General features: G+C 41.9%; 1 protein-coding gene across 1 annotated transcript in view; it reads left to right on the top strand.

Annotated features, from left to right (window-relative positions):
- NKTR (natural killer cell triggering receptor) overlaps window positions 1-20,861 on the top strand; it is a 511,856-nt gene that overhangs the window by 217,203 nt on the left and 273,792 nt on the right. Inside the window, 2 exon segments of the mRNA XM_078665314.1 lie at window positions 1,916-1,960; window positions 4,338-4,425. Of these exon segments, the coding sequence (XP_078521440.1) occupies window positions 1,916-1,960; window positions 4,338-4,425 (133 nt within the window).

Here is a 20,861-nt window from a genome sequence, read left to right as displayed (position 1 = left end):
TCTTTATCCCCTTCTAGTGAAACCTTGGTGCTTCATTAATTGTGATTTGTTTTTCGGTTTGGAAAGTTCCCACCGCTTTTAGTTTAACTTTTCATTAATTGCGCTGCGGGGGGCGCACTGTTACTCATTGTTTGCCTTTGTCCAGGAGTTGAATTCTTGTGTATTTAGCAGGTTAATGTGTCCGGTGTTTGCGTGGCTCTGTGTGTGGGTGGCTCTGTGTGTGGGTGGCTCTGTGTGTGGGTGGCTCTGTGTGTGGGTGGCTCTGTGTGTGGGTGGCTCTGTGTGTGGGTGGCTCTGTGTGTGGGTGGCTCTGTGTGTGGGTGGCTCTGTGTGTGGGTGGCTCTGTGTGTGGGTGGCTCTGTGTGGGTGGCTCTGTGTGTGGGTGGCTCTGTGTGTGGGTGGCTCTGTGTGTGGGTGGCTCTGTGTGTGGGTGGCTCTGTGTGTGGGTGGCTCTGTGTGTGGGTGGCTCTGTGGGGGTGGCTGTGTGGGGTGACTCTGTGTGGGTGGCTCTGTGGGTGGCTCTGTATGTGTGTGGGTGGCTTTGTATGTGTGGCTCTGTGTGTGTGCAAATGCAATAGGTCTCGCATTTGCGAGCGATTAAGCTATTGGCATTGTAAATGACAATGCCATTTATTTATGTTTTAATAACAAAAACATAAATAAAAATAAAGTCATGAGCAATGCCAATACTTTACGACTTACTCTTTCACTCTTTAATACTCACTCTTTCACTTTTTACTACTCGCTCTCTAATACTCTCTTTACTAATCACTCTCTCCTACTCACTATCAACTACTCACTCTACTACTCTACTACTTACTCTGTGTGTGGGTGCAAATGCGAGCGATTAAGCCATTGCCATTATAAATGACAATGCCAATTATTTATGATCTAAAAACTAAAAAAAAAAAAAGTCATGAGAAACGCCAATAGCTCTACCTTTAATAATGCCGAGACCATTGCATTGTTAATGCTTGTTTATGTATCTTTGTAAGCTTTTTCAGCTTAGTTCAACAAGTTTAAAACCCTTCTTTATTTTAAAAGCGTTTGTCCATGTCCTCTTGTGGCATTTTGACCAAGGTCTTTCCAACTTCCAGAGACTCTTTTCTGATGTTGATGCCAGTTGCAACTGGACACATTCAGGTTAGCTATTATTGTCAAGGTGCCAAAAAGATTGATACTGCTAATGTTGTAGTCTGGGTTTAATCAAGTATTCTTTTTCAAATATGATGTTTATTAAAGCGATTGAATTATTTTTCCACTCAGTCCGTGAAAATATCAGTGGTTGTTACAGTCTGTGCATTGACTTGTATGCAGTGTCCAGTTGCTTGAAAATTTGTTCATATTTAGCTGTATGCATGGGGCCCGTATGTTGGTAGACATGGCTCTAGTGTGCTTGGATGTAAATGAGAACAATGCTGTTAATTAGCAGTAAAACTGTGAGATCAGCATTGCTTGTACCATCTCGAAAACTTTGCGAAGTGTTGTATGTGCTTCAGAGCAGGAGAGGAACAAATAATGATGGCGGTACCCAGTGTGTCTGAGCAGCCACGCACTTAACTTGCATAAATAGTGAGTTAATAAAGGCATTGGTGAAGTGGAATGCATCCCTGCTCTGTGCCGTTCATATCTACAATCAGGTGCGTTATCACAGCAGTTTATCCACCATGATACAGTCTCATGATTGTAGAGTAGTCTACAAATATCTTTTGTTTCTACCTTAGTCTAGGTTGTATGGGGAGGTTGTTGGAATAAATGTATTATAATTATTTGTACCTTTATTCTTACAAACCCGTCTTGATCAGTCGCTGCAGTTGTAGCCGCAACTCTCGCCTTTACCTCAAAGAAAAAGTTTCTTCAGAAAAATGTTAGCTGGGAATCTGTCACCTGCACTCATACAACGTTTCTTTTATAGGTAATGGAAAAGGAGGTGAATCTATTTATGGCGGCTATTTTAAAGGTAAGTGAGAGGTACCCTCTTAATATCTGTGTACCACACCGCTTGTGACAAGCTAGTTTGAGTCCCTAGATTGTCATGTTATCTACTGATAAGCTTACTTTATGCATGAAGCTAATGTTGCATGAAAATATTTCTTATGCATGATGTTCTGAGTAAATATTTAGTAGAAGCTTAATTAAAGCTGAAAAAAAAAGTTTTAATGTTGTTGGTTAAACGCGACTTTCAGCATGGAGGTTAGGCAACTTTATTCATGAAAATCTCCTCTCTTCCTGCCTAAAACTGTCAACATATTCTTTTATTTATAGAGAATGTGGTCTTTTGCAAAATGAGAAGGTAAGCGACAAAAGCTCAGTAACACAATAAACTCTATTCCCTTGCACCATCCCTAGTAAACAGATTACTTCATGGGTACTCCATTACAGGATTTCTGTGTAGATTGAAGATTTGGAGAGTTATTAAATAATTTATTTTTGGACCCATAATTATTTGTCAGAAGATTTCATCTGCACTTTAAATAAATCCACTTATAACAATCCTTTTTATCCTCTCTTGATACAAAGTTAGACATAAATGTGGAATTTTTTTCCTCACATATACAGTCTGTATGTTATTCACCTGAAATTACCTTCAGTAAATGTATGATTTTCTGAAGGCCTCTCACTTTTAGCATGTCTTTTCGTGGCTTGTCTCCTCGCTCAAGCTTACTCTTGGAAAGGCGTAAGTTAAGCAATTGTTTGAACCTCATTGCAGGTGTGTTAGGAACAAACATATTTGAAGCATCTTGAAGCCCATTGAATTTCCTAATATTTTTGGTTTGCCAGATATCTTGTGTGTGTGTGTTTTTTTCCGTAATTTCCTTTTTACTTGACCCAGGATAGTAATACACAGGTGTTTTACCTTCTAATCTTTGAGTACCCATCTCTACATTGCATTTTATTTTCTTGAAGTGCCATTTCTATTCAAGTGTATAACTAGGTGGATCCCAGCTGGGCCTGCACCAAAGATAGAAGAGCAGGTACAATCGGTTGAAGCTGCATGATTACAAAGCATCGTGTGGATTCCTCTTTTTGGGTTTGCATTTTTTAATGCTACTTGCAGCATTCATGTGCCATATCCTTTTGAAGATTTTTTTTGGTGTAAGCAGTTGAACCGGTTGAGTGTCGAAACTAGATTGAAACCCTGATTTTGTTGCTTATATCTAGTTGGTTGCATACAGGATTTAATATAGTAGGTAATAAAAGAATAGATTAATCCTACTCTGGTTTCTCAGTACTCATTTTGTAAAACTTTTGATTCAGCTCTGTCATGCTTTGGGTGGATAGGATTGCAGTTGATGGCGCTGTATTTTAACAGGGTTAGGTTTCTAATAGTAAATTCTATAGAGCACACTAACTACTGTAGAAGAAAAGTTAAACTGCATAGTCAAGACTTCATGAAAATCTTACTAGTAAATGCTAGTCATACGCATATGCTAAAGTAATGTTTCTATTTTAATTAATGCCAATAGCAACCAGTTGTGTTTTGTTTGACATTGTAGTAGTAGTAGCTCAATTATTATACCATTTAGATTTCTTCAAATCACAAAATTTTGTGCAATGAGTACATTAAAGTATTAATATTTTTCCTGGCATCCTGAGAACATCTGTAAATCGCGGGTATCTTTTTACTATGCTCCAGTGTTTTGACTAGAGTGTAATGGACCATATACCTTTGGGCCAGCAATATATACAAATTTACACAAAACACATGCTTTCAATTACTTTTTCATGTTTTGTTGGTTTATACTTTACTTTGTGTTGGAGGTTTGTTTTGTGAGGCAGCATATGTTGCTTTCTTTTCTGGTTTTGTATTTTTTTTCCTTCTCATACTTCTTGGTCTTTGTTTTCATCATCTGTTCGCAATCCAAGCAACAAAGTAAACATAACCACTTTTTCAGTCTTGCCACATGATGAGAGCTACTAGATGTAGCCTATGAAATTGTCCTCTTAAGGTTGCATGATTCCTGGCTTATCTTTCTAGAATGCTCCTGCCTCCAGAAATGTGCAATATTTCAGGGGTAATTTTTCACATGTTGCCTTGTACAGAAATGCTCATCTTGAAATTGCGCTCTGAAAGGCAAGCAAAAACTGCCTTAGCTTTTGTTTTTGTCGACAGAGGATGTAGCTACTGAAAATCAAGTCTCATCTCTTCATTTAGAAATTTGGCATGCTCTATTTTTATGCCATTTTTCCTGCATTTTATAGTTAACTGTAAGAGGTACGCATATTTGAAAATCTCTCAGCTGTACATAGAATTGTATCGGACATTTATGTATGACTAATTTCACCTATTGCTTTACAGTTGGAGTAACTAACCTTATTTCTTTCCCCCCAAACAGATGAAAACTTTATTCTCAAACATGACAGGGCATTCCTTTTATCAATGGCTAACCGAGGGAAGCATACTAATGGTTCCCAGTTTTTCATGTGAGTAGGCCACATTCAAACATTTGACTTTGAAACAGATGCATTCTTACTGAGAACTGTATTGTGAGCTTCCTTTTTTTTGCGTTAACAGTAATTGATAGTCTTTACAGTGCAGACATACACTGCTGCCTGTTGAAATATGATCCTCTTAACTCAGCATTGTGTTTGTTAAAGTACATGGTTTTCACAGTTTGAATGCAATTTTGGAAGAAAGTATCAGAAGTGGTATGTTATCTCAGGGATCATAGAACACTTTCCCTTTGATGTGTTTTAGAAAAAGAAGCGGGCAAGAGCATGCATAACTTCTGTACTTTAACGGATAGAAAAACTCTGAATGGATAAAGTGTCTTCAGGAAGAGTCTCATTATTTAAAAACCTTCACAATTATTCATTGTGAAAAGGGTTGTGTAAAACTAACTTTTAATGCTTTTTCTATAGACACGTGTTCTGTAGCAGTCCCTGTCAGTTCTCAAGGTTTTGTAGCCTTGACATAAGCGAGGTAAAAGCCTTCTCGTAACACGCAACTTGTATCCCCAAAATTATTCGGCATAGCTATATTCGTTGAAGGTTTCATCAATCATTTGTTTTTGTAGTTGAGCAGAGCGGTTGTCTCCATTTTAAGTGTGTTTTAAAATCTTTCAGACCTTTTTTATTTGATTTTTTTTATCTTTGTCTCAGGATGCATTCAACACACTGATTTCTCCCCCCCTCCCCCGACCCCCTCCCTCAATTGCCAGTGGCTTTACTGATTGAGAACACTGGTTGTTCATGTACACAAATTATTAACTTTGTTGCTTATTTGTAAGCAATCGGATAAATGGGAGTGGATACCTACCCATCTCAAGGAATGATCAACTCTTTTCGGGGTGAACTTTTCGATCACTATAGTGAGCGAAACTCAACCCTCTGGTAGCTATGGCACAGCACAGACAGGCTTAACCTAGGGTAATTTGTAAAATATTCATGCAGTACCAAACCAGTAACAAAGTCTAAATGTAAAACAATTAAAATCCCAAACAGATGTTGTAAAATTTAATACACAAGTTGACACCAAAATGACCAAAATATAATAAGATGAACTATAGATATAAATTTAATTTTCTCTATGTAGGAATAGCGCCAAGAAGCACAAAGTGCCAACGATAATCATTGGTCGCAGTAGATTGGGCCCTGGGCGCAACTTGAGCCTGACTGCGATGAAGCGCAGGTCTGATAGAACAATATGGTTAGTCTGGTCTACCGTTTTACCTCCTGACCTAGTCCTTGAAGGCCCGTTTTACGACAGGAGTACAATTCTAAAGGCCCCAGGATCCCAGGTAGGTACTTGAAGATTAAAAGGATGTTAGGCAGAGGCCAACAGAAGTGTCCAGTCCAGGTCCAGTTGCCAGCTAGGCAGTTGCAAGAAAGCCCACTTGTAGCTTGTTTTATCCCTGTAATTTGAACAGGAGGGCGTTTTTATGGCCCTTGAAGTCCACTTCTTTGTTCTGGGTACAAAAGCGAGCAGTTCCAGTCCTTCGACCACATCTCAGTTCAGAGACAGCGGATCCAGTCATCTACTGTTCTTCCTCATGTTCAACAGTGTTCTGAAGTGGGTGCCTGGAGTTGCGTCATTCATTCCTGGCATGCCATGAGCTACTGGTTGGGAATCACTCTTGGTCATGCCTATACCCATGGGGTAAACGTTCCTGAGGTCAACCCTACCCACCCTGGGTATTTTCAAGATGGCAAATGTCTTGGGCCGCACTCAGCTTAGGCTTGGATGACTGGGGGATGTGTGTGGCGATTGTACTATGGAAATTCTAGTGTCCTCCTAGACCTGACACTAAAATGCAGCTCAACAAACCCAGAGATAGAAGTCTGGTAGAACAAAAGCATGGTTCTTTAGCAACTAGACCGTGGCTGCACCAGAATTATCTTTGCATCCTGTTCTCTTCCTTTCAAGTGCACCCCAAATCATGGGTGAACCCAGCAGACCTGTCGAGCAGAATTTAACACTAATCTCCATAAGGATGCTCATAGCCCCCTGTTGCTGATTTAAAAGAAATCCCTGTATATTAAAGTCAGCCTTTCAGTCACATAGATAAATTGTGTAGCTCCTAGGAGGAAGTTCACACCTCATTCACATATTACTCGGGCCAAGTACAGAGTGGGTAAAGCTGCAGAAATAATGTAAATTCGCTTCAAGGAGCTCCAGGCAAAGAAAAGGTAACTTTCTAAAAGTTACTTTCCCCTAATGTTTTTTTAGAATCCAACTTCACTGTTGAATTTGATTTTATTAACTAATACAAATAGTTGTCAAATTATTTTAGGTAGTCCCAGTCCCAAGATACAGTATACGAATTTTAAAATGCTCTCTGGTATTCTACATAGGACAGCTAGGTCTGCCACAGTGAAAATAGCTTTTGGGTGCTAGTCACTATAAGGACATGTTAACATTAAATTTCTACATGTCCAACTTTTAAATACCATGCACCACGGTTTTTAACTCCAAAATGGCTTATTTTCACAGTTCAAATTGTCGTTTTTTACACTGTCAATATCTGACTACACGGGAAGGACTGAAGTCATGTTTGCGCTACCACTGCAGTTTACTAGTGGCATTTATACTCCTGGCCTTTGGGTACACCTCGTACCATATACTAGGAACTTATAGGTTTAAATACCAATTAGTAGTATGCCAAGTTGAGTCAACTAAATTTAAAAGGGGAGCAAAAGCACTTTACTACTGATTCGCACGGGTAAAGTGCACAGAGTTCTAATGCCAGCAAATAATCCGTGGTAACAACGCAGAAAATGCAGATTTCCTGCATTATTGATATCCACATTTAAATGTATACCGTGAAATTCAGTGTTGTCTGCAAATTATAATTCTGTTTACAGGAGTGCACATTGAAGCACAAGTGGTCAGTTGCCAATGTGAGGCACCGTGTAGTGGCAGATATTCTAGTTATGCATGTAGATTTGTAAATTTCATTGAAGGGACTACCCGAGAGTTGTTTCTCATACGCTGAAGCACAATTTCAGCATATGAAGAACTTGTCACCTCAAGACCATCTTCAGAATGTCTGTTTTTCCACATGTCAACAGACAATTTGTGTTTGTGGTGTCCTTCACTGTTCCCCTATGACTTTTGTCCTGTTGAAAAGCAGAGTGAAATTGTTGTCTTTGACTTTTTTTAAATTTGGAGCTTCCATTCATGGATGATGACCAGATGTGGCAGATTATTATCAAACACCAAAAGGACAATTCTGTGACATGTCTATTATATGTAGTGACCTGTTTGCATGCTTTTTCTACTTTGTGGTCACAAAATACAAAATTGCCGATTGGCTTATTCGGAGTGTGTGTTATTATCCATCATGATTGTACCAGGAACCTGTGAATCTGTAGTTTGCAATTAGCCGCATTAAATATGTCTGCCATCAAAGTTGATTCTAGTAGTATATTGTTTTTCTAATTACTATGCTGATTGCTGTTAAAAGCATTTGTTAATTTCTCTAGGTTATGGTCCTTATAATGTGTTTCAATTTTTAAATGCTTGACTTTACAGAGGTTTTTTATTTTATATCTACTTGTGAAAAGTGTCACATTGATTGTGGTGGACACGTGTGATCGTTGCTTCTCAATTAGCTGTGAACAGGTGGTTATGACTTCAGCAGTAATTTAAGTCTAGGACATTTATTTAGAGAAGGAAATGTCCTGATTGACAAGGATGCAGAGTGTGAAGAAGCTTCGCTAGTTAACTTTTGCACAGAAAAGCAATGGGACTGGACTGTCAAAGGAGTCGTGCAATATTTGAATATAACAATTCTTCAGTAAATGGTTGTAGCACAACCCATCTTCACTTGAGTATTCTAGGGGGTCAATGGAGTGACATCTACCTTGTGCACTGGCCTCCGCTCAAAGTTTGAAATCCGTTATTACTAAGAGTCTTCATCTTTTCGGCACCAGGCTGCATCCCATCATGGCTCTGCTACAAGAGCTTAACAAAGCCATATGTGTCATTCAGGCATATTTTCTACATTGAGACCTCTAGAATACCAACCCCCATGTGCGACAAGAGTACAGTGATGTTAGTCTAAGGAAGGGAAAACTACTAAAATGCCGAATTTGTCTCAAACTTTTCATTGTTCCTCAATTTTTTTTCATTTGATTCAGACCTCGCAGGAGATCAACAAATTCAGATATTTAAAATTATTATTCTTGGGGCTCGAATAAAACTATTACATTTCTAATTAAAATTATTAATTAGTACTGTTTTATACAACATACAGTTATTAGAAATGCTAAAATTATATATTTTGAAAATAACAAAATAACAGAAAAAGTGTAAAATTTTGATAAGTGATAACAGACAAATTTATTGGCGGGAGAGTTACACAGCATAATTTGATCTTGAGCTAATATGGCATTGCATCTTAACTGAATAGGCGACAACCATTGTCTAGCCTCTACCAATCTCGAGTTGGCGCAACTTAATAAAACATGAAGCAGCTCTTGTTGGCCGCCTTTGCATAGATCACATATGTCTTTAGAGTTATTTGTGCCTTCCCACTTAGCTATAAGAGTTGCTAAAGGGAGAGTACCCAATCGTAAGAGGGGGATACGACACCTTGCCCCATGCTCTACTTGGAACTGTAAATAAGGCTGAGGTGTTTTAAATTCTATTTTCTCAGCAAAGATTGTATAATGTTTTAGTTGAATACAGTGTTCTTTATCCCTTTCATAACTGATTCTTGGGGTCATATGTTTTAAAAAGAGCTTCAGATGAGCTGGAGACCAATCCTGTAAAAGTGCTAAAGTGCATTGTGAGACCTCCAGGGCTTTTAGCAAATTCCTATTAAAAGTATACTGGGACGCCTACTCTCTAAAAGTCTCCAGTTTTATCAAATATCCTAATGTGTCTGGTGCTGCATGTAAGAGATTATATGCCCACCTTAAGATATTAGAAATTACTCGGGCAAATATTCCCGTTATAGATAGCTCAAGGCAAAGAGCATGAACTGGGACAGATTGGGAAACTTTTACCAGTTTTCAAAGTATACTACCTTCCTTTATTTTTATCTGCTGCCATGTTTTGATTTGAGTATATTCCATTGCATAGTATAATATTGGGGGGATTTTCATGCCATAGACCTCCAACAACGATTTGACGTGTTGTTTCTCAGTTTCCTCATATGTAGTTCCTTTACACCCATTGTGGGTCTGTGTGTTTGGCAGTTAGCTACTTGTATATTTAGCAGTAGTTTCTTTGGAGCTTCAAACCACCTTGCACACAAGGAGAGAATCCTTACTGCTTGATCAGATATATTTTTAAAATTAGTGTCTTACAAGGTATGCTGTCTTTCTTTGGGCTGAAAGGTGGGGGCAGTTAAAATTTGTATTTATTACGTGGAATATATTGGTTTCAAGCTTTGATTATTTATTTAGGAGGGGTTGGGGGAATGGAAAATACACCATTCAAACTTTGCCCTAATTGCCACTACAAATTTGCGCAAAGCGATCCACATGACGTTTGTAGACTTTGCCTGCCTAGGGATCACAAGGATAATGACTGTGAGACCTGCGCGGTATTCGTGTTGAAAACTCTCATGGTGTATCCAAAGCAGAGGGAGGACCATCACGCAGCTATGCTAGTCGGTCAAAAACAGGTATTGGTGAGGGACTGGGCCTCTCAAGCTGCAAAGACGAACAAGGGGTGACCACAGGATCAACACACGGTGGGTCGGACATCTCTGTATGCAGAGAGGAGGCGTAGAAAACAATGACTGAAGGTCAGGAGCGGCCGAAAGATGCCCCTCGGATCCCATTCCAGGGATATCGACAAGGGGAAAATGTCGAAATCAACGACAACAGGTGCCGAACAAGAGGCCACGAAGGACATGACCGTACCTTTGAAGGCAGAATCCAACACAGCCAAGAAGAGGAGCTCCCCTGCTTCAGATGCCAAAGGGGCCTTCTAGGTGGAAAAGAAGAAAAGATGTTTGGAGGCAGAAAATGATGGCACTCCTTCAACGAAAGGAGTTCGAGATGCTAAGAGTTCAGGATTCCTGCTAAACCCTCCACTACCGCAGAGGCCGAGGAAGAAAAGGATACCCTCGAAATTCCAGCTACCCTGGAAGCTCACAAAGAAGATGTCGAAAAGGAACTCTACATTCAAGAAGAGGAGGAAGCAACAGGATCTGTCGAATAAGAATGGAATGACCTTGACATAGAAAGCCCTGAAGAGGTCTGTAGCCATCCCTTGAAGGCTTCAGCTCCAGACAACATAGCCTTCTACAAGAGCCTCCTCAAGCGAGCAGCTGATACTTTCTGGGTCCCCTTCGAGGAGGAGAAAGGAAAGTCCTGTTTCCTCCTAGAAACATTAGCACCATCCACGAAAGGTACACATTATCTTCCAATGCTGCCAACCATTATGGACAGAGGTAAAAGTAGATAACACCTTACTCTCTATTTCTGGTAGTGTGGGCGAGCAGTAAGGTTTTACCAGAGGGTAGTGTTAAGCATTTATTGTACACACTCGAGCAAGAAATTATTTCACACACTCAAAGACTGTACTCTGGCCAATTGGTTTTGTATACAAATATTTCTTTGATGTATTTAATTTTTAGAACCAAGCCAGACTTGGTGAAGGTAAGTAAAATAATACTTTTCTCATGAAACAAAGTTGAATGCAGTTGAAGGCAATTACAGGTAGGTCAAGTGTTCAGAAACAGTTAAAATTGCTTTTTAGTTACTTTGCAATTACTTTGTGATACTTTTAAAGTTACTTTTCAGATTACTTTTTCTACTCCCTGTGAAATGCCTAGATTGCACACTGAGAGTTTCCTCGATAAAAGGTGAGTAAAACAATTGTTATCAAAACACAGTTTCTTAGGTGTCCATACAAATCACCCTCAACTCTAAATAGTTTCTCAGAGGAAAACTGATAATGCAATCCTATGAAGAAAAATGGGGTTATCATTTGCAGGTGAGTCGACGGTCTTGAGGATTGAGTTTCTGGGGTTAGAACATGTGTTCCCCCAGGGTCAAGAATGCACTCTGAAAGCAGCCTCTGAGGCACTAGGATGGCCGGTTTCAGTGTGCTGGGGCCCAATGGTGGATAGGAGGCCTCCAGTTGATGGCTGCTCACTAGCTGGCCACAAGGTTGTGGGAGCAAAGCTCCTTGAATTACGGCAAGGGGGGGGGGGGGGGGGGGGGTTCAAGTTAATGCACAAAATGCATCCCCAGTGGCTGGGTGTTGTTTTGCCGTCTAGGGGCCCTGTTGGTTTCAGTGGGGATTCTCCGATTGCAACAAACACAGCTGGCTCAGGGACTAAGATCATCTGGAGGCGACCACTGGTTTGAGAGGTACGTTTGTATGTCGTGGGATACTGGGACACCGTTGGTTGGGCCACCCAAGGCTGGCAGGCGTCTAGTGCAGGGGTGTCTTTTGGCGTTAGGTTTTTCTTATCGACTCCAGAAGGTGTTGGGGTGGGGATGGGGGTAATCCTCCTGAAAGGGGCTGCAGGTGTGGTGGAGAGACTTGAGGTAGGTCAGGGATCATAAGATCCCAGGTCAGGATCGCCAGGGAGACCTCCTAGTGGTGTTGGCCCACTTGAACTTGGGCCGTAGGCATCTGGTGCAGAGTGGTGCAGATTCGCGGATTTGGTCGGAGCTAAAGTCTGTTGGTGAGCAAATCCGTTGGTCATAGGAGACAAAGTCTTTTCAGTGAAGGCAGGGCAGGTCTTCCGGGTTCTGGGGGGCTGCTGGCTGCAGGTCAACCCAGAATTCTGCTGGAGCAGGTTGAGGTCGGGAGAGGCCAGTAGGGCTGGGGCCAAGTCAGTTGGTGTCCTCCCCTTCTTCCTTCAGCAGGGCTCTTTGGTTCTTCTCCTTATTTCTTCTTGTCTGAGGAGGCAAGGTTCAGAGTTGCCCCTAAATACTAAATTTAGGGGTTTTACAGGTAGTTAACGATTGGGGCCAATGGGTCCCTTCCTTGGTGTGGGTACACCCACTATTATGCCAACCTCCAGTAGGAGGGGGCATAAGCCTCACTCTGGTTGGCTGGGTCCCCCATTTCAAGATGGCGGGGGACTGGGAGTTGTGCTTTGCCTCTCCTCCCTCATCTGAGGGGTGGGGTTGGCCATGGTGGGCACACCTTCTCCTATCTTGGGTTTCCCGTTCATTCTCCCGCCCAAAGTGGGGGGTCAGAACCGGAGGGGGCTAGTTGCTGGGAGCAGGAAATGGCTAGAGCAGCTCACAAAGGCGGCAAGCCTTTTGAAGCTTCCCTTTCGTGGACCCTGCCCATCCTGGGGAAGGAGGCTTGGCACCTCTGCCCAGGATGTGCTTTGTTTCAGGACCCCTAGAAAGTGAGGCTCCCGACCCAGGGGTCCAGAAGCATGTCTGAGGGTGGCAGCTGGCGAGCAGCCAGTCCAGACCTGACAAGTATCACGCATCAGGTGTGATACTAATGCATTTTAGCGCGGTGGTCCGCATCACCGCACTAAAATGCAACGTCATGCATTTGTGGCGTCCCCTTGACACCACTGTTGGTGCAGAGGAAGAGACAAGCGGGACCGAAATCGCCGATCTGGTGCTGCCCTGGCTGTAGCAATGAGCATTCATTATCAATGGCTCAGCTGCTGCGGGCCCGGCACGGCATTCACGTAACGTGGTGAGGTCACGTGAATGCAACTAACAGCTCTCTCTGATGTGCGCAGGGCCGGGGGAGCGGCAATTATGGCACTTTCGTTTGCTGCTGCGCCAGGCGTCATGGCAATAATTTTATTGGTACCTCATTCATCATGGGCACCAGCGTTTACGGACGGTGAGTGGGTCGCACAGTCATGGCAGAGCCTGAGGCAGCATCAGGTGATCATTAGAATGGGATCAGACTAACTGCCTCTGGTGTGTGCACTGCTGCAGAACTCGTTGCGGAGTGTGTGAATTCAAAGTTGGGAATGTTTCCTTTTGAAGTCAGTCTCATTCTTTAACTCTCCGCTGTGCTCTCAGCTGGTGCTGCGGTAATGTTGGGTAAATATTGGGTAAAAGGCAGCAGCTGAGATGTGCGCTAGTGCCTCTGTGTTCTTAGTTCGTCCCACGTGGATTGAGACTGCCTAGTCAGAGCGCGCCCCATTACAAATGCTGGTATCTAAAATATGCTGCAACAACATTATTTTAGTTTTGTGCTGCTTGGGCTGGCCGTTTCAGCCGAGCCCTGCCGCTCTGTTTTTGCTCCAGCCTCCACTGTAACACGTAGTTTCACAACCGGCTCATGGTAAATTTAAGAAATACAGGACCTGGCAGTGCCTGGTATATATTATATATTTAATTTAGAGCGTCACTCACTGCCTGTTTGAGACCCCGTTACAGTTCTACTCTGCTCCCTGCTCTCCCAGGCTGCACTGAGCAGCACCACTCAGCTCTGAGCGTGATCCAGATCTCAATTATCATCAAATATTATTTACTATTGTCTTCTTGTTTCCTTTAATTATGGTCACGTGACGTCCAGCTTTAGAACCACCGGTATATTATATTTAATTACAACGTCACTGCTCTGTCTGAGCCTGTAGTTCACTGCTGTCAGGACGCACTGGTGGCCCAGCCCTCCACGCAGCTGACACAGTGAGTGCAGTCCATAAATTATTTTTTGTTATTTATTTATTAGCACTAGAGGTCTAACATATTATTACAGCCTGACTAACCCTGTAGCACACTGACTGAGTAAATTAATTATAATTAGCAGCTGAGATCCTCACTGGGGCCTCTCAGTCTGCTTGGTCAGGTCTTACATGAGACATAGCCTGGACAGACTCTTTTTCAGTTATTAGTGCCTTTTCATTTCTGGTGGTTTACAGCAGTTTCAAGATCTTCTAAGAGTTTCTTGTTGCTCAAATGGGTGTAATTTCTGATACCGATATGTTTACCTGGTCTCCATTGCTTAATTTTGCTCACGAGAAAGTGTCACTCATAGTCCTTGAAATGTCACTCATAATTACACAGAAATTATGAAAATGTCACACATAGCATTCTGAAACCTTGGCAGTTATGCTATGCCAGTCAGCCATGACACGAGAGGCAGGTCGTTTTCAGGGGGCATCTCTAAGATGCCCTATGAGTGCATTTTACATTAAAAATAACAATGGCATCAGTGTGGGTTTAAACTGCTGAGAAGTCTGATACCAAACTTCCCAGATTTCAGTAAAGTCATTATGGTGCTGTGGAGTTCGTGATGAACAACTCCCAGACCGTATACTCTTTGTTACTTTACTGCACTTAAAATGTTTTAGAATAGACTTAGACTTAGACACTATAGTGCATGAGCCCTGTACCCCCACCGGTGGCATAATGCACCCAGCTAGAGGAGTGGCTGACCTAGGCCATAGGCAATGGGTTGTAGACATGGCACACAGGGATGTGTACCATGTCACATCTTCACTTTTCTTTGCACCAAAACACTCAGCCTGCAATGGCAGGACTGCTAAGAGTGGCACAATAGGTGCAGCAGCCTTAGAGGCCTCTGATCACAGGGCCCTTGGTACCTTGGGTACCTTTTACAATAGACTTACATGTGGCCAGAGAGATGCCAATTTGGGGGTACACAGTACCGTTTTAGGGAAAGAATACAGGCCCTGGGTATCTGGTTGGCAGGATCCCAGGGCACACTCAGTTAAAGAGCTTCAACATCAGGCAAAAAATGGGGGGGGGGGGCAACCATGCAAAAGGGGGAACTTTCCTACAGACATTGAGGAACTAATGAACAAACTCCAGATGAAGATAAATAGAGCAAAATCAATCATACAGGAGGGAAAAACCATAGCAAATACCTATCTGAAATCAGCTCTAGACACATCCGATACAGCCAGCAGACAAATATATTGTATTGTAATTGCATTTATATAGTGTTTACTATCCCGGACGAGGCGTCAAAGTGCTTTTTCGGCGAGTGAAAATATGAAAGTAATTTGAGTGGTGGATATGTTAGTCAGTTATTTACATTGAGAAGGATAGTAGAGGGATAGAAGGGGGAAAAAGGTTTGTATTTATATAGCTCTTGCCTTGATGGGGTGTTGAAGCGCTTTTTCGGTGAGTATCACTCTACTTCGGAACCCAAAGGATTAGTATAAGTACAACACTAAGAAGGAACACCTGGCCTAGAATTTCAGGCTTCAAACTAAAAAATATAAACTTGCATAATCAATAAGAACTTCTCCGGAGAAGCCCTATTTAGAAGTGAGGTAGATGAGTCCCTACAGAAGATAAAGAAGGACAATGCTGGCACCTTCAAAAGAGGAGGATTTAACCTCAGAAGACCCACAAGATGGTGAGTCTTCATAACAAGGCAACAAGAAGATCAACAACAAGGCAATCGACCGCAGTCTGGATACCAAAACTGGCAGCAGCAACCAAAGCATTCCTTTTGTGGCAGAGGAAGAGCCAGGGGACAACCATTAAGATGGGGAGGAGCAAACTCCAAGGGACATGACCACAAAGGAGTACCTCCACACAACGCCGATGGGAGACAAAATTGCGCATTACCCACTTCAACAGGAAAGCATAACTACAGTTGGATTTTAAATGTGGTACGCCACGGCTATTGTATAGAACTAGCAAAGAAACGCCCACCAAATCCATCAAGGAAGAAAGGTTCCAAAGAACAAAACTCTTACAATTGAGAGAGGAAATAAAGAAACTCCTAGAAAAACAAGCAATAGAGAAGTACTTACAAAGGAGTACAAGAGAAACTACTCCTTATTTCGTGGTGCCAAAGCAAGATCTCACGTTATGACCTATCTTAGATCTCTATTTCATTAACAAATTAATTTGCTTGCAGCATTTCAAGATGTCAACACTACAAGACGTAATCCCAGAACTACAAAAAAGGGTACTTCATGGCAACAATAGACCTAAAAAACGCCTATCTGCACATCTTCCATGTACCAAGCAAACAAAAGATACCTCTGATTCATCCACTCGAACACTCCCTACCAATTCAAGGTCTTGCCCTTCGGAATACAATTGACACCAAGGGTTTTCACAAAGTTCCTGTAAAGTAGCAGCGTCCTTAAGAAGGCGAGGAATCCACATCTATCCCTATCTAGACTACTGCTTGGTGAAGGCAAGCTCAAAGCAAAGTTGTTAAGAACACGTTTATCAGGTGATCACAATGCTACAAGGATTGAGATTTCTCATAAACCACAAGAAATCCTCACCTAACTGGAACAAGAAAACACCTTCCTAGGAGCAAGATTAAACTCCAAGATGGCAAAGGCATACCCAACTCAAAGGATACAAGCTATTAAATGGCAAACTCTCCTTTACCAGAAGGTACAGTCTCTGACAGTGAGGAAAGTTATGAAAGGGATGGGCATGATAGCATCATGCATTCCTCCCATTACCCATGCACTTGTAAACATGCGCTCTCTACAGAAATGGCTGTGCAACAGTTGGTCACAAACCCCAGGGAGTTGTGAGGAGCTAGCAGTTGTAACAGAGAAGGTTCAGAAGGAGACATAATGGTGGGCATCCAAAAACATAACACTAGGCAGACCTTTGAAATCACCAAATCTCAGTGGCCATCATTATAGATGTGTCCTACAAGGTTTGGGAGCAAATTCAGGAAAGCTGAGAGCACAGTGTCAATGGAACGGTGCAGATTCCATAAAACATATCAAGCTCCTAAAGATAAGATTTTGTTTCTGGCACCAAAGGCATTCCAAATCCACATAGGAGCAAAGACAGTATTGATCCAGACGGACAATCCTACTACAATGTTCTACCTCAACAAACAGGGAGAAATTAAATCATGTACCCTAAGCAAGCTTGCTCAGGAAATATGGCAATGGACCATACCAAGGAGAATCAACCTGCAGACAATTTACCTGCCAGGAGTGGACAAAACAGAAGCAGATCAGCTCAGCAGGCAGAACAGCAGCTCACATGAATGAGAGATAAAGCAAAAGGGCCTGCAAAGGGTCTTCAGCCTATTGGGGACACCAGAAATGGACCTATTCACAACAGTGGAGAACAGGAAATACCAATCCTTAACCTCCAGGTTTCAACACCACCTATAAAAAGGGAATGTCGTGTCGCTAAACTGGTCAGTGACATTTGCATACGTTTTTCCTCCAATTCCTCTACTGTTGTGTAGTTCCTACTAATCCGTAGCATATGTATGCACATTGTTTGGACAACCTAAACTAAGGGCTTGGTGTCAAGACTGATTCCGGACAGCTCTGCAGGATATGTTGGCCTATAGACCAGCTAGCTCACAGTGCCACTGCAAGCCCCCTGACTTACCAAGGAGCAAACAGTTTCTGGCAAGCACGAAACATGACGATCCTGATTCCTGAAGAACCTTGGAAACAGTACAGAACCTTTTGCTCAGTCACTCGTGCTCACTTCTTCTCAGAAATATAAGGAGAATACACAGTGGGACGTTTTCAATAATATTTATTGAACCAACGTTTTTCTTGAATTAAAATGCGTGTGCTGCAATGATTAGGAGACAGAAGCAAATAAAGGAGATTACAAGCACAAATTGAGTAAACAAATACATTTTTACCATGGTGCTGAAGCAATGAATATATGCAGGCATTTATGCAATATGGTAATCTACTGTACTTCTACCATGCATACCCTACTCTGTGTGAATCTAGAGTGCGTGTAGGTGTAGAGCCAAGAATTCCCCCCTATGGATGATCCAACCCCATTTCCTGGTGGGAGAGAATGAAGGACCCCATATTGGTCTCGAGTTGGACACACCTCACGAATGTCAGACCGGTGCGTGGTGATTTCTCCTCAGGCAGGGACTTTCGGTGTCAGCAGAAGTGCCTCCTCTACCAATCTATCGGGATGCCTATTATTTATAATAAAAGCCGCCTTTGTGATGTGTGCACTAGATTAGTGATGTTATGGATATGTGGATAGCGCTGTCGCCCCCTGGATGAAGAAAGGAAGACTGTTGTACCTAGTGCGTTGAAAGGCCTAGTACATGATGTTTAGGGCATCATAACAATGTTGTGCGCAGCTGGATGTATAAACAAAGTAGTTTCAGAGAAACTAATCCATTATTGTCATACATGCAAATGTGTGCAAATGGTCACTGCGGAAACTTTATTTACTAGGACTGTGGAAGGAATAAGCTGCCTTCCCACATGGGCCAAACTTGGGGGAGTATAACACTACTACAAAGGGTACTGGAAAAAGCCAGACAACCAGGAACAGACCCAATTCTCATAGCTCCTCATTGGGCAAGGCCAACCTGGTACTCCAGCTTACTCGAACTATCCAAGGGACAGATGATCAAATTCAAGGCAGAGAATGACCTTCTTACAATGAAGGTGTGGGGGGGGGGGTCAACTATTTTACCAGGGACCAACAACACCCCGCCTAGCAGCCTGAGTACATAGAGTTCGGACATTTAAACCTACTGCAAAGAACAATAGAGCTACTAAAGGAGGCAAGAAAGCAAACCACAAGATCATGCTGCGTAGCTAAGTGGAAATGGTACATCATATTGTGTTCGGAGACCAATACCCTAGATTTCCACACAGGCAACATTGCAGATATATCTTACATACTTTTAGACACTAAGATTAACTACTCAAGCCTTGAGGTGTACTTGGCAGTGATTGTAGCTTGTACTAGCGGAGCGTCATGTAAATGTGTTTTTTCACATCACCAGTCATTAAAAAAATTCCTGTAAGGTTCAAAAAGAATTGTTCCTTGATGGAAAGCTCCAGCGCCAATGTGGAGCCGAAACACAGTTCTAACACAGAACCGTTCAACCCATGCACAAAGCAGAACTCCTGTACATTACAATAAAGACTACCTTCTTATTAACCAAAACTTTTCTACGGAGAGTAAGTGAACTACAGGCATTAACTATTAAAGGACCACACATGCAAATCCACAAGGACAATATTGTCCTAAGGACCAACCCTCAATTCCTACCTAAGGTAGTAAGCATATTCCATGTACATCAAAGCATTCGGGCTAGCAGTTTATCTTCAAAAAAACCTAGAAACATGAGTAGAGAGAAGCCTTCAACCCCTGGATATAACAAGAGCTTTATTATACTAGCTAAGGAGCACTTGTGACAAAGGGGACAATTGCACATTGGATTGTAGAAGCAATTCAGGTATGCTATACCTCAGTGGGAAAAACACTGAACTCCTGGCTAAAACTCATCTCCGCAAGAAAAAAAGGGCAACCCTGGCTTTCATGGACAATGTGCCTATAGACACTATATGGGCAGCGGCGACATGGGCATCTACACACACCTTCACCAAGCATTACTGAGTGAATATACAGATGACAAAAATAAGTTTCAGTTGGTACAAAAAGTACTTCAATACCTGTACACAAGTCTTCATCATCTTACCACAACCATCCCAAGGAAGGGGAAACTGCTACATAGTCTAATGCCCAGCATTTGAATCCAGAAAAGGATTAATGCTGCAAAACGAAATGGTTACTTACCAGTAGGAGTAGTTTTTCTGGATTAAACATGTGACCCACCCATCTCCACTCAGCAGAGGAACGCAAAACAGGTGGGAGATAAGATCATGTGAAAAGGAAAAACGAAGGACTAAAAGACAAGAAGTGGAGACATAATATTTTTACTAAGGAAAGAAAAAGGGGAAAAAAAAGAATACGAAGATGGCTACAACACACAGGAACTTCCGGGGTGGTGTCTGATGTCACACAAGGGATAGATCTAGCACCAAATAGTGGTTGACGATCGCCAAATGGAAAAAAAAGAGAAACCCAACCACTAGATGGTGGAATATTGCACAGCATGTGATTACAGAAAACTCTTCAAGCTGCAAAACTTCTCCTACTGGTAAGTAACCATTTCATTATGTCAGAACGGACCCAAGGCTTTGGGGTTCATGGTTCTGTATGTATTTTCAATAATAGCACGATACATTTAATCAAAAATATTGAGAAAAGCGATTTAAAGTAAGCAACACATTTGATTGACTTTACCATAGTAATTACCACATGGAAGGTGTTAGAAAAGTGCTGAGATTTATGTGCTGCTTCTTTCAGAAAAAGGTAGAAAACCGGGATATGCGCATAGAGGAAAGGTAAAGGAACTTGGAGGTTTTTCTTGTATGTATGTAGCTCAATTGCAGGCATATCAAAAGATGTTGTTACTTTAAAGTGGAATGGATAAAAACTTGAAGCAAAGAGCAGTGAGGAGATGAACAAAAGTGGTGGAATGGAACGGATTGAAAAGGGGTCTGGTGCGCAGAGATTGAAGTACAGAGATTTTTTAATTATAGAAAGTAGCTTAACAAAAGCTATTGGATATGCTGATGAAAACGAAAAAGCTTCCATAAGTATGTTTTGCTTTTTTATGTGCGAGACACATTTTACATTGTTTCTTGTGTCATTCCTATCTCCTTTAGATTCAGGATTCTTTTTTCCACCTTGGAGTGTAAGCAAAG

This window comes from Lissotriton helveticus, chromosome 10 (assembly GCF_964261635.1).
Source record: "Lissotriton helveticus chromosome 10, aLisHel1.1, whole genome shotgun sequence".
NCBI lineage: Eukaryota > Metazoa > Chordata > Amphibia > Caudata > Salamandridae > Lissotriton > Lissotriton helveticus.
This window is presented reverse-complemented; position numbering and strand designations above follow the sequence as displayed.